This window comes from Lipotes vexillifer, unplaced genomic scaffold, assembly GCF_000442215.2.
Source record: "Lipotes vexillifer unplaced genomic scaffold, Lipotes_vexillifer_v1.1 scaffold456, whole genome shotgun sequence".
Lineage (NCBI taxonomy): Eukaryota > Metazoa > Chordata > Mammalia > Artiodactyla > Lipotidae > Lipotes > Lipotes vexillifer.
Window position 1 is genome coordinate 96,962 of NW_006789438.1, and position 14,059 is coordinate 111,020.

At 42.9% G+C, this 14,059-nt stretch overlaps 1 protein-coding gene across 1 annotated transcript in view; it reads left to right on the plus strand.

The window, feature by feature from the left end:
• LGR4 (leucine rich repeat containing G protein-coupled receptor 4) overlaps positions 1-14,059 on the plus strand; it is a 98,160-nt gene that overhangs the window by 61,485 nt on the left and 22,616 nt on the right. The window contains 2 exon segments of the mRNA XM_007462601.1: positions 10,507-10,578; positions 11,833-11,904. Of these exon segments, the coding sequence (XP_007462663.1) occupies positions 10,507-10,578; positions 11,833-11,904 (144 nt within the window).

Below are 14,059 nucleotides of genomic sequence, written 5' to 3' on the forward strand. Positions count from 1 at the left end.
GGAGTAGAGAAGAAGTCCCCCAAAGGAAGCAGAAGGGGGAAGGAAGACACGCCTGAGAGAAAGAAACTATAGTTATCATGGCTCACTGGAACCTAGTGAGTAGACAGCTGTAGGAAATGTTTGTTTACTTGGGTCAACCTGAAATGAACAAAGGATCACTGAAGAATAGGTAGGTTAAAGCCTAGATAATATAAATTTACAGTGGAACCAACAGGCTCTGTAACTTTGTCCTATAGTGCTTAGCAGCTTAGAAGTAGAGGCAGTGAAACATGTGATATACTCAGAATTGGGGTTTGATAAGTTAGTGTTTCATAAGCAACTAGGGGAAATCAAGCAGGAGAATCAACAGTTCGTTGTTAAAGTGTTTCACCTGGGATTCAAAAAGTGTAGCGAGGCTAATGAAACCACAGTTTGCTGGCTCATTTACCTATTTTAATCAAAGCTAATTATTTGTTCTTTGACTAAAAGTAGTACTGACTACAAGTAAGTGAAAATGTCTTTAATATTCTACTGGCATGATTGAATTTTCCAGAAAGAAATAGGCTAAGTCATTTCTTTCATGTATTGTCCACTCTTAGTCAAGTCATGCTTATTTAACACAATTTTTTTATGCTTTAGTAGAATTTTAACTCAGAATTTGTTCATCATTTTCCCCTGCTGGACTTTATGTGTACATCAAAGATTATGTTAGAGCTGCTAGAAATATTTGTTTCATTGATGCACTTGCCTTTGTAAGGAAATGATCCTAAAATTAATGGATACTCAATTTTTAAAGTCTGGATGCATAGAAAGATAAGGGGAAGGGAGGAAAAATAATCACCTATTATCTGACACTGAGCAATATCCACGGTTAATATTTTGTTGTTTATACTTCCCGACTTTTCTCTTAGTATATGTATGTAATTTCTCTTCTCAGCATGATTGGTTAAGACCAATCAGAATTTACTCATGGAGCTAAGTCATATTTGAATAAACCCAGGCTGTGCCAGGAAGGCTTGAGTGGGTATATGGTAGGCAACCAACATTATGTACCATAGTTCCTCTCTATCCAATTCACATCTTACCCATTTTATTCAGTCTGTTTTGAGCCCTTTCTGCCATAAGAAGCCTTCCCTGGTCCTTATCCAAATTCCTCTTGCACTTTCTCTGCCCCTCACCATTTAGTGCTGGATTGAGTGTCTTGTTATTTTGTGCTCTAAGCGTGTCAGTGTGCACCTGTCTATTCAACTCCATGGACTTTCCTCTAAGCGCAGCACTTACTGTCACACACCTTCTGCATGACCTTTGGTGACAGTGACCACATTTTTGAATTTGAAATTGAGGGAAGGGTTAAGACAAAGGATCTCTTCTTATTTTGAGTTTATTATCAGCCTATATAAAAACTAAATTCCATTGACGTCTTATGTTTAATGAATTATTCTTATTTAAAAGCAGAGAAAGGAGAAATGTCTTGGGAAAACTCAGTACCTAACTTTGCCATGCCTGTGGTGTTTGACTTGTAGTAGAAGGTCAATATTTGTCGGTTGATGTTAGCTGTAATTTTTTTTTTCAGCTGTAACATATTTCCTCATATGGCTAGATATTACATGTGTTTAGTGCCAGAAGTTAAATGACTAGGTTGTCAGGATAAACTTTGCTCAGGAAATGTAACTATTGCCGGGGTTTTCATTGATTTGCCTATAAATTAAAGTCTTCTGTGGGTTACTTACTATAAGAGGAAGTGAGAGACACAAAAGGGCAGTCGGGTACCAGTGGAACTTAAGTTTCTTTGAATTGAATAAAGCTCTTTTAGTATGTGGACTAGTTCTAGATGGCCTGTAGACTGAGTTTTAGCAAGGACAAGCTTATTTTTATTTATTTATTTATTTATTTTTTGCGGTACGTGGGCCTCTCACCGTTGTGGCCTCTCCCATTGCGGAGCACAGGCTCTGGACGTGCAGGCTCAGCGGCCATGGCCCATGGGCCCAGCTGCTCCGCAGCACGTGGGACCCCCCAGACCGGGGCACGAACCTGCGTCCCCTGCACCGGCAGGTGGACTCTCAACCACTGCGCCACCAGGGAAGCCCAGACAAGCTTATTTTTTGTTAAGCATTACAGCTTTCATTTTTGTGCATTTAGACAGAACTATGTAATATGATATATATGTGAAATAATTTTCCCCTTCTCTGTGAAGGAAGACTACATTAAAAAACCTTGGGAATAATAAGGGTTCTTAATACATGCATGTTCAAAAAATATATTTAATTTTTACATATTCTTCCATGAAAGTTATATGAAAGTATAAAACTCTTCCCTGGTATATGAAGAAATAGGGTAAAACATTGTTAGTTGATTCAGGACTCTCTGCTCCACTGTGGTGGATGAAGTTTATTTAACCTTGGTGGGGAAAATGTCCAAGGAGACGTGTCAAGGATGCTAGTCAGTTGTTGGCCCTCCGTATTACCAAGAAAACAGCCACATCCTTTGGTCCTTTGAAAGTCAGTCACAAAACAACATGGTTTTGTGTCTAGAGTTTCCATTATTTTGTTTTGATTACCTTATTTTATTTCTAAGATTTACATTCTTTAGCTATGCTGTAGGATCTTAGACAAGGCACAGAGGCTCACTTTCCTCATCTGTTTAAAAAAAAAACAGGAGCAGGCCCACTGCAACATGGTGGGGTAATGACAATGAAAACTGTTACACAAATGTTAGTTTTTGTTAAGATGTACTGATACCAAATATCCCTAAATGGGAACAGTACTCTTCTTGAATTCTTAATTTTTCACAGGATCCAGCAGAGTTCTGAGCCCCTAGTAGGGCCTTAAGATATAAATAAGTAGGGGCTTCCCTGGTGGCACAGTGGTTGAGAATCCGCCTGCCAATGCAGGGGACATGGGTTCGAGCCCTGGTCTGGGAAAATCCCACATGCCGCAGAGCAACTAGGCCCGTGAGCCACAACTACTGAGCCTGCGCGTCTGGAGCCTGTGCTCCGCAACAAGAGAGGCCACAAGGCCGCGATAGTGAGAGGCCCGCGCACCGCGATGAAGAGTGGCCCCCGCTTGCCACAACTAGAGAAAGCCCTCGCACAGAAACGAAGACCCAACACAGCCAAAAATAAATTAATAAACTCCTACCCCCAACATCTAAAAAAAAGATATAAATAGATGATTAAGGACTTATTAGAGGTGCACATGATAAGTTTTTTAAAATTTTACTTTTAAAACTGTTGCAAACATTTTGGGTCCTGCTGATGTCAGATTATATTTAATAGGAGAGCGTCGCTCACCTCCTGTTGGATGCTTTCCCGTGCGTGGCCTTCCTGGCCCAGTTCAGGTTTGAACTGGATGTGCCATCTCTGAAGGCAGAGTCAGGGCTCGTGGTTGCATCTGTGGAACTTGGCACAGAGCGTGGCACCGTGCTGGTGCACCCCCTCGAGAGAATTTAACGGCATCGCAGGAGGGGCAGCCGGGATGTGTGTGGGTCCCATCTGTGAGAGGTCGTATGCGTGGCGTTGAATGAGGATCTCTTGGGGGTGGGGACACGTAGGTGTGGAAAGAAATGGTGAGGGAGGTGAGAAGCCGTGGCCAAGGGGTAGATAAATGGGGCCCAGAAGGGAAGGGTGGTGCTCACAGCCGTTCTTCTGGCAGGACTTGCCACAAGGCCAGGCCATCTGGTAACCACCTCTGCAAAGTGGCGGCGGGCATGTGAGTGGCTGAGAGGCTGTGGCTATTGTCACCTAGGGTCCAGGTCCACTCCACCAGGGGACAGAGAAATTGCCACAAGCACACCTCTCTGTTGTTGGCGTGCAGCGTGTGCTGGGGCCTGGGGCTTCCTGCTGCAGTTGCTTTGCCTCCCTCTGCTCGCTCCTCACGACAGCTGCTGGAAGCTTCTGACCCCTCCTCCGCCCTCCCCTCAGCCAGCCCGTTTGTCAGTGTGGACAGTATAGTCCTTACCCCACTGATTCTTGGCTGGAATTACAGCCAAATGGCTACGGGGACATTTCTGTCATAGACCAGAAGAAACCTAAATCCAGGCACTTCTCAGAGACAAAGCGCCAATTGGCACACTCTCTGTTTCACACTCGCTTCCCTTGTTGCTTTAAATTGCTTCCCAGATGAAGAAATCCCAGTCTCTTCAGCGCATCTCACGAAGGTATGAACCCCCTGGCACAGGTGACCATGGACCAGTGTCCATTTAACCAGCGCTGTTCCTGCTTTCCTTCTTCTTGGAGGCATGGCAGATAGAAAATAGCATGTAGCATATGCACTAAGAATCGAGGATGTAATTGAAAACTCTAGCTTCCCCAAAAAGGAGCCCCTAATGTGAATCCATGGTCCTTATGAATAAAAATGCACACAAAACAGACTCATAAAGACATTATACGCTGAGCCACTTGTATCCTGTTTCCTGGAATGGTTCCAGATCCGAAGGGAGCGTGAGGCTAATGGATCAGTTTCCCTCTCCTCCACCCTTTCTCTGTCTCTACCTTCTCCATCTCTGCTTCTGGGACTGTTTTTTTTTTTTTTTTTTTGATTAAAAAATTTTTTTTCATGGAAGTATAGTTGATTTACAATGTTTCAGGTGTACAGCAAAGTGACTCAATTATAGATATTCTTTTTCAGGTTCTTTTCCATTATAAGTTATTACAAGATCTTGAATATAGTTCCCTGCACTATACAGTGTTTGTGTATATATCACACAAACAAACTATACCATAAGTTTGTTTTCTACATCTGTGAGTCTATTTCTTAATCATAGATGATTTCGTTTCTTAGTTTATTTTCTAGTGCATCGGCAGGCGGACTTTCAACCACTGCGCCACCAGGGGAGCCCAGTGGGACTGTTTTAACAAGCAGAGTAAATAGGAGTTGCCTTGAGATAGACTGTGTCCCCATTTGAAGTCCTGCTAGACTTGTTTTAATTCTGTGTGATTGTGTGCACGACCAAGCGTGTGTTGAGATAACACTGTTGACCGGGAGACTGGTGTTCTCACGTTCAAGGTCCATCCCACTTCCTTAAGAAAATATACTACCAGAACAGGTTAAGAGAGAAAACTGTTGCCATTGCACTTTCAAATCAAGCCCAAGTAGTTCTGTCCCGTCAGGAGAGCAGAGGGGAGTGGAGGAGTAGCAATGAAACAAGAGGAGAAAACATGCAGAAAAGCGAAGTCAGCTTTCCCCACACCTTAAATAGCAGTGTTACCTTTTTTGAATCCAGAGTCTTATACTGGGGTTTAGTTGAGGCATTACAGCAAATACTGAGTGTCTGTTTCATCTAAGGTCCCACACAAGAGGATCCAAAATGAATATGACCTAGTCACTGCCCATAAGGCACCTATAATACAGTTGAAGGAGTTGCAACAAGTTCATAGTAACCAGAGGCAAAATAAGATGCACCCGACAAGAGAGCTGCGTCTAAGATAACCTGTGGAATCCAAGAAAGGGTATATCGTAATAGTTCCACACTGTTGGTAGCATCCAGCTTGCGATGATGATGAATAAGGTTTCAGCTGGCAGAGACTGGAGTGGAGGTATTTCAGACAAAGGCAGTGCCATGAGTGAGCAAAGAGTCCGAGGTGGGAAAGCAGGGTGTCATAAAACGTAGGACACAAGGAACATTTGGGAATAAGGTGAAAAGGGAAGAGAGGATCATCCTGAAGGTCTAGCTAATTCAGCGGGAAAAAAAGCCTTTGGGAGAATGCTCAGAGTTGTTCTTTTTAAGATTTAGATCTCACAGTATTATAATGAAGTGGTCTGAGGCAGGAGTCTTGTGGAGGTTCATGGCAGTAATCCAAGAAGAAGAAAATGAGGGTCTAGACTCAGGTGGCAGGAGGAGGAGTAAAAGAGTGGATGGATGGAGACTTTGCATGAGGCTGCCTGTGGGCTTTGGAGCCTGAAGAGCTACAGGACACAGAAGGGTAGGCAGTGATGCCTGGGACCGCACACCTTTAGCAGGCAGAAAATGGTACCACTTTTCACTCTTCTGTTCTCACCCTAGTGAGTTTTTTCTTTACAGCTTCACAGTCATTGGAAGAATAGTAAAAGATATAAATACATTATTTACCACATTAAAAGAGTTTTCTAGGGGATTCCCTGGTGGCGCAGTGGTTGAGAGTCTGCCTGCCGATGCAGGGGACACAGGTTCGTGCCCCGGTCCGGGAAGATCCCCCATGCCGTGGAGCGACTGGGCCCGTGGGCCATGGCCGCTGAGCCTGCGCGTCCGGAGTCTGTGCTCTGCAACGGGAGAGGCCACAGCAGTGAGAGGCCCGCGTACCTCAAAAAATAAAAAATAAAAAAATAATTGAAGAGTTTTCTGGAGCCAGCCAGTAGATCTTCATGAAGTGAGATGCTGAGAAAACTGTTGGGTGTAGCACAGACAAATGGCAGGCCTGGATGGGGGAGGAGCTGCCCTTTGCTAGTAGAGGGCCATGGGGGACAAGTTCTTACTCGGGATCAGCCATCTCTTTTTCTTTGGGAGTTGCTAAAAAAGCACAGTGGAGACTGTTCTGTACCCTAAATAGAGTCAGAGTGAGTTTAGGGCATGCCACCCGCCACCCTTAGCCACCCAGGGATCCCATCTTCCCCGCGGGTCATCTTTGGCCGTGAGGAAATTCCTCCATAATTGCAGTTCTGAGCTCCTAATGCCATAGTCCCTGCTGTGAGCACTGGTCTGCTGGGTGAGAGCTGTTGCTCCTCAAACCAGGCTATTAACTTGCCCAGGTCCCCTTTGTTTCACCTTCTGGGAATTATTTCCCAGCCTCTTGGTGACACACCAGAGGCATCAAGTTGCCGAAGGACATGGATAATCACTGGAGCCAGTCAGGCGAGAACTGGAATGCTGGCTCCCCACCCCCGCTTACCTGCTGTGTGACTTCTGCCAAGTCACCTAACCTCTCAGGGACTCTGTCAGGAGATGATTAAAAGGAAAGAATGTAAACCACCTAGCTCAGCGCCTGCAACTGCTCTGGGCACATGACATGGTAGGTTTTTTCTCCCAGAGATTTTGGGGCTTTGTCCCTAACCCTGTTCTTTATTCACTTTGCTCTCTCCTGGATCTGAGTGTTTGGACATGAAGCATCCCCAGGGTCTACTATAAGAAGTACTGGGTCATAAAATCAGCAAAATGTAAAGAGGCTTGGGAGGGTGCAATTGCTGAAGCTGCAGAGGCTTTACGGGGCTGCCTGTTTATTATTCATTAACCCAGGAGCTAGGTAAACATGGGTAGATACATTCCTGAAGGCTCCACCTGATCTGTTTACTCTCCTAAGGAACGAAGTAATCAAGAGTGGTGTGAGCCCCACCTCGCTCAGCGTTATCACCGCCCCCGCCCGAATCCTAGCAGTGTTGGCTTCTCCAGAGAGCAGGCCTGGATTTCAGGATAAGTCACGTGCACAGCCCATTTGGTCATTTCTCTGAACTGTAAGTAGTATAGAAAGATAGGATGCTTTTGGAAGTTAGGCTCCTTTAGTTTTCCCAGGCTTATAAAGAGGCAGATCATTGGGAAAAGGGAGTAAATGTTTTGGCTCATGTGGCTCAACACTGTTTTCTGTTGACAAGTAAAGGTAATCAGGTGTTCTGTGCTTTGCCACTTCCTTTGTCACCTTGTAAAATCCTCTTTTCATGAGCCCTAGTACAATAGACTGAACTCCTCAAGGAAAGCCCATAGATAGGGGGACATTCACAAGTAAGAGAGGAAAGCACAAGAATCCTGTGACAGCCTTGGTCTGTTTACAGTGTTCATTTTTTGATGGACTTGAGCTTCTTAAGGCTGGTCTTCCAGATAACAGAGTCACGTGACTACTTGCTGCCCTGGGGGGAAGGAGGCTATTTTTCCTTCTAGTCCTTATTGTCCAATTTGACCTTATAAAATGTGACCTTTTTTTTTTGTTTTTTTGCGGTACATGGGCCTCTCACTGTTGTGGCCTCTCCCATTGCGGAGCACAGGCTCTGGACGCGCAGGCTTAGCAGCCATGGCTGACGGGCCCAGCCGCTTCGCGGCTTTGGGATCTTCCTGGACTGGGGCATGAACCCGTGTCCCCTGCATTGGCAGGCGGACTCTCAACCACTGCACCACCAGGGAAGCCCTAAAATGTGACCTTTTAAACACTGCATTACAGCTATGAGCATTATTAGTTGAATGTAATTAGTGAGTCTAGGGTGTAGAAAGCCCCTAGAGAGGGCTTGTGCTAAGCCTGCACTAAGGTAGACTATAGGATGCTATCTGTTTTCGAGGAGGAAATGCTGAGAATGCAGTTTCTGATTAATGGGTTGACACACTGGTAGGTGGTGACAGAATTGTGAGATGCATACTCTGTTCTTGGAAGCTTTTGTACTTGGCCTATAAAACTAATGTGCTAGAAATAGCCAGTAGAAGGTAACCTGTTTAGTTATGCCTTCCAAGAATTCACACATAAGGCATGCTGGTAAGAACTGACATTTTCTAGGGAAGTCACACTGGAGTCGGGGATTTAAGGGGTGAAGATGAGGTTGTGAGGTGAAGCATTTAAAGACATAGTGGTCAAGCTGGCTAGTCTAGAGCCCAGAGGATTTGCTGAGGAGGAATAGTTTTAATTAGAAGTGTTGAAAAGTCTTAACACCATCTTCTGTGGTCCCTCATTTTACATATGGTGGACCCCATGAGGTGAAAGGCCATGAGGCTGATGGTGTAGAGTAAGCTGTTGTGAGCCTGGGTTGAGGGATGCCCTTGAAGGGCATGCAGTTTAGAGCTTAGGTGCTAGGGTGCCTTGTGAGAAACAAAGTCGTGCATGGTGAGAGGCCTTTCTAGGGAGAATTTAGTTTAGGGGCATGAACCCTGTGTTAAACCTGTAGTGTTGCCTGAGAATCCAGCATGGTTGTCCTTGCAATTGAAGAAATAATTCTACACACTCACTCTTGGTTTCTGAGTCCTCTTTCACCTTCCTGTTCCCTGCAACACACACACACATCTTCAGTACACATTTCTGTGTTAATGCTTAGTTAGTAAGGATCAAGTATTATCCTTTCCAGGGCTATTTGCATTTTAACTGGGACAAAAACTTCAAGAGAAAATAATGCATCTAAAAAAATAAGAGTTTCAGATCTCTGTGACTTCAAGTTTTAGGAAGGGTAAAGGAGCCCTCCTTATGTCCCTAAAATCAGGGTGTCTAAGAAGAACAGATTGAAGTGGGGGGACTTGAAGTCTAAGGAGAGGATGTCCTCTGCCTGGAGCTGAATAGGTGCTCATATTTGTTAATCAGTGAATGAAACTTTTTAGTGAATGAATGAATTGCTGAATAAGGCTCAGGAGGCCAGGGTGCTTACAGAAAGAAGAGAAAGGACAATGGAAATTAGACTCTTTCGAGAAGGAATTAATATGACTTGATGACTATAATCCTAAGACATGATGGGGAGAAAGCATTTTAAAAAAAATCACGCATACAGAATCTCATTGCTTGGGAGAGTTCCCCTGATGGAACCAGGAAGCTGGAACAGTCCTATGTTTAATCATCGGGGCACGCAACTATCATTTTTAAGTCAACACAGTTGACCCTTGAATAACATGGGGGTTAATCCACTGATAATTTATTATCACCCCCACTCCCACCCCTTATCCAAGGTTCTTCCGCATCCACGGATTCCGCCAACCTTGGACTGTGTGGCACAGTAGTATTTACTATTGGAATAGATCTGCGTGGATGTGAGCCGGTGCCTCTCAAACCCGCTGTTATTCAAGGGTCAGCTGTACTTGAAAACCTGCCTCCAGTTCACCTGTTTACAAGTCACTCATACGAGTTGCTGTCCTGCTTCCTGCTTCTTCTCCCTAAAGTTCTCTGTCCAACTTTTCCTCCCATGTCTGAGTGTTTGGGAAAACGGGAGAAAAAGTAGGGCTCAGGATGAATTGCGTGCTCCTTTCCTACAAAAGGACCCAAGGACTTCTTATCCTTTTCTTACTACACTGTTACTTGCACTTAAATTTGTCACTTTGAAATTTCTTTAGGAAAACATTTATCTTTTAAAAAAAACATGCCTTTGTTTGGAAAGTTATGCTTACAGTGACTTTCACTTTTTGCCTCTCTTTTGCAGGGAATATGCTGCCCTTGGTTATGGAGAGATCAGGCTCTCCTTGTCTCCCGAAAGCATTCATTCCTACTTGACAGACTGGTGTGCTCTGATCTGTATAAAACTCCTGCCTGCTGCCCAGTGCTCTGTATTTATGAGGCACTTGGAAAACACCGCAAGCGGCAGAGTGACCATGAATAGCAAACTTAATTTGGTCCAATATGTTTTGGCTTGCTTGACCTCACCAGAATAAAAATGTGCCTGTTTAAATTATTGTACTGAAGTTAAAAAAAAAATTCTAGAGGCATTTATCTCATTGGAAGAACCTTGGGATTGCTTTAGCAGAGGTTTAAGTCCATGTTTAATGTTGGATAGACTAGAGAGATGTTTAATGTAGAGCTTCAATAGCAGATGGGGTCATTGTGAGTTATGAATTTTAAGAGTCTGAATTACTATTTTTCTCTTGCTACTTTTTTTTTTCTCCTAGACGACTGGCTGGCAACGACCTTTCTTTTATCCACCCAAAGGCCTTGTCGGGGTTGAAAGAACTCAAAGTTCTGTAAGTAATGCAATTTTAGAGTTTCACAGCTGGCTGTGTATTTTCTTTCTGCGTAGTCAACATGCTCGGAGCTAGGTTAAGCACAGTTTCTTTTAGTTCAGGATTAAAAGATTTAAGGAGTGGCCAATGGGTAGTGTGGGAGGCTAGAGGCTGATTTAGGCAACCTTGGGTCTAGATAACAAAAGTTAACATCTAAGTAACAGGCGCTCTGACCTCTGGTGCATTACAGTTGAATGTTAGGCTTTTTGTGTGGCTGATGTATTGAATCAAAATCATATTTAAGCTTCACTGGTAAGGTTTTGTTTCTACTTCTTTTATAGCTATAAGAACTTTGCATGAGCTGACCCTAAAGGGAAAAAGGCTTATAAGAGCTCCAGATGTAAAATCATTTTAGAGCCAAAGGGAATTGAGATGCCTATCATTTACATAGCCTGTGAGAGATCAAGAAATAAATTCCTGGCAGTGGTCAGGAACTGGCAGATTGGGGAGCCAGTGAACTGACTGCCGGCCCCACCTTGCCACTGCCTCGCTGGGTGACCATCTGTAAGTCACTAGACCTCTCTGGTTCAGTGAGTTAGACGGGCCCTTTTCCATTCCATTCTGTGGTGATTATTCTTGTCAGGCAGTCATTTTATTAATATGACCAGGAAGGACATTAGGCAAAAACTAGTAAAGACTTCATGTTCATTACTGATCTGTACCTCCATTCTCCAGGTCGGAGACTATTAGATAATTAAAGCTTTATTTCTGCCCTGGCCCTGCATTCACTGGGGGCGTGGCCATTGCCCCCTAAGAGCTCAGGGTCTGCTGTCCTCTTGATAAAATTGTCTTTCTCTAATGTGCATGTTTCTGGGCTGTGCTTTATTTCAGTTTGAAAAGGCATTAGGGATTCTAGTGGGTTTGCTTGCTATACCTCCCAGTTAACTTGTTATACCTCCCAGTTAACACTAATGGTACCTTGGGTGATGAATATTAATTAGGGTGCCTTAATTCCTGAGAATGAAACAATCCTGGATGACCCAGCAGGTCTGTGTTAGGAGATGGCTTGGGGCAGTGGCCTAGGTTTCATTTCTGGCTTTACGGCAAATGCCTCTTGCTCTCTGGCAACTCTCTTATCTTGGGTGCTTTCCACCTCGACTCCTGATCCTTTCTTTGCTATTGGAAAGATGTTTTTGGAAAGAAATGGTTCTAAATTCTTCTAAGAAAAAATAGTCATAATTGCTTCTTATTCACTAACCAAAAATTTCCTTCCAGAACTCTCCAGAACAACCAGTTGAAAACAGTACCCAGTGAAGCCATTCGAGGACTGAGTGCTTTGCAGTCTTTGTAAGTAACTTTTTGGTTTTCTGCATTCTTGAATCATTAGGAGAACACTCTGGCTACTAAATAGGTAAAGAACTGGAATCCTACGGAAAGAAGAGATGTATCCTCTCATCTGGGATAAAAATGGGGATGGCTAGTTGCTGTTACTGAAATGTCCATTGAAATATCCTGTCTCCAAGACTGGGAGAAAGCTACAAGCTTGCATGTAGCAGGCGATTACACCCTCTTTGGAATCAGAGTTATGTGTGTACAGAAGTTCTAGAGTCTTGTGCCATGACGCTCAAGAAACAGCCACAGAGAGGTTTCTGTTTCAGGTGGTAATGATCATCAGAGCAAATTAATTATGGACCCTCATCTGTGGATGTTGAACAGTCATCAGGGGTGGTGACTTAATCACCTGTGCTGTCTTTTTCTCAGCTTTTTTTTGGAGGAAAGTTTGGTTTGATGTGGAATGTTCAAAATTTTAGCTCTTGAACAGCAAGGTCCTACCGTATAGCACAGGGAACTATGTTCAGTATCCTATAACTATAATGGAAAAGAATATGATATATATTCTGTGTATACACACACACACACACACACACACACACACACGTAAAACTGAATCACTTTGTTGTACACCAGAAACTAACACAACATTGTAAATCAAGTATACTTAAATTACAAAAAAGATTTCAGCTCTTGGTTTTTACCATGTTTAGCCACTATTTTCAAAAGCTTTTTCGCATAGCATTTCACTTTATTCTTGTTTGAATTCTTTCCCATATAAATATATGTATTATTAATATGTATATGAACCTGGAGAATGGGGGTCATTGCCTCCATGGTTTAGCTATGCATACCCCGCTTCCCCCTAGAGTGGGGGGATCAGGTAAGCAGCAGTAGTATCACAGGAACCATGCAAACCCACAGAAGATTCTAAAGAAACAACCATTTTTATGTTAAATAAACAGATATTTGTTCATGACTAGACTGCGTTTTGTGGACTAGTGTTGTCAGGTCTCCCCATCCCTGAGTTAGAAGATCCAGCTTCTCTGTCTTCAGGGGCTTGGTTTTAGAAAAGGTTGCGAATCACTGTACTGAAGCATGTGGTTATTGTAATCTTTCGCCAAGATTAAGAGAAACCCTTTGCATATTTATCTGTCAGAATGTTTACATTGCTCTCAAAAGAAGTTCAGATAAATTCAGATTAATTAGAATTCTGAAACAGGCCTGTCTGGTTTTGCATCCCCACTCTGCCACTTGTTAGCTGTTAGCTGGTTTGGGGCACATTATTTAAAATTCTCTGTGCAGTAGTTTGCTTATTACCTACCATGTACTTTAATGCATGAAAAGCACTTTTAACAGTATCTGACATGTAGTAAGTGCTCAATAAACATTTGTAGAATCTATTAATATTAATAACGATGACTATTTTATCTGTTCTTTCTTTTGATTGCTAGATTACCCAATTTGCCTAACTAGGTGAAGGAATCATCTGAAAGTAATGAAAAAATATTCTTTAAAACAAGCAATTTCATTAGTTTCTTATTCTACTACAGTGATGAATACAAATGTGCATTGCCTCAGTTCATGTCCTAACACTAAATACAGTGGGACTAGGGCCTAGTTTCTCAAAGTGTGGCACTTGGCCCGCCCTCAACAAAATCACTAGGGGGATATTGTTAGAATGCAGATTCTTAGGCCATATCCTAGGAGTCATGATACTGTCTCTTTAAAGGTAGGGTCCAAGAAGCTGTAGTTTAAAAAATTTCCCCAGATCATCCTCATGGATACAGAAGTTCTGAGAATCACTGAATGAAAAACTAATAGTTATCACACTTAGGTGTTTATAATTTTAATTATAAAATTAGGGTATAACCACATCACATATTTGTGTATTAATCTGTCCCATAAATTTTTTTTTTATTGCCCTTTGAAATAACTGTAAAGGTAAGCATTTGTAGAGATGCACATGAGCTAGAGAAGACATAGGTGAAAGTGACTGACCGGCTTGTCCCTTCCACTCACTGATATAAAACCATTTATAACTGCACCAAAAGCACATCACTGGAAATTGTAAATTATGGATTACCTTTGATTTTAGATTAGATAGTCTGGTAGTTAATGGGCAGTAATATGAAAATGAAAATATGTACTAATAAAGCATAGCATATGC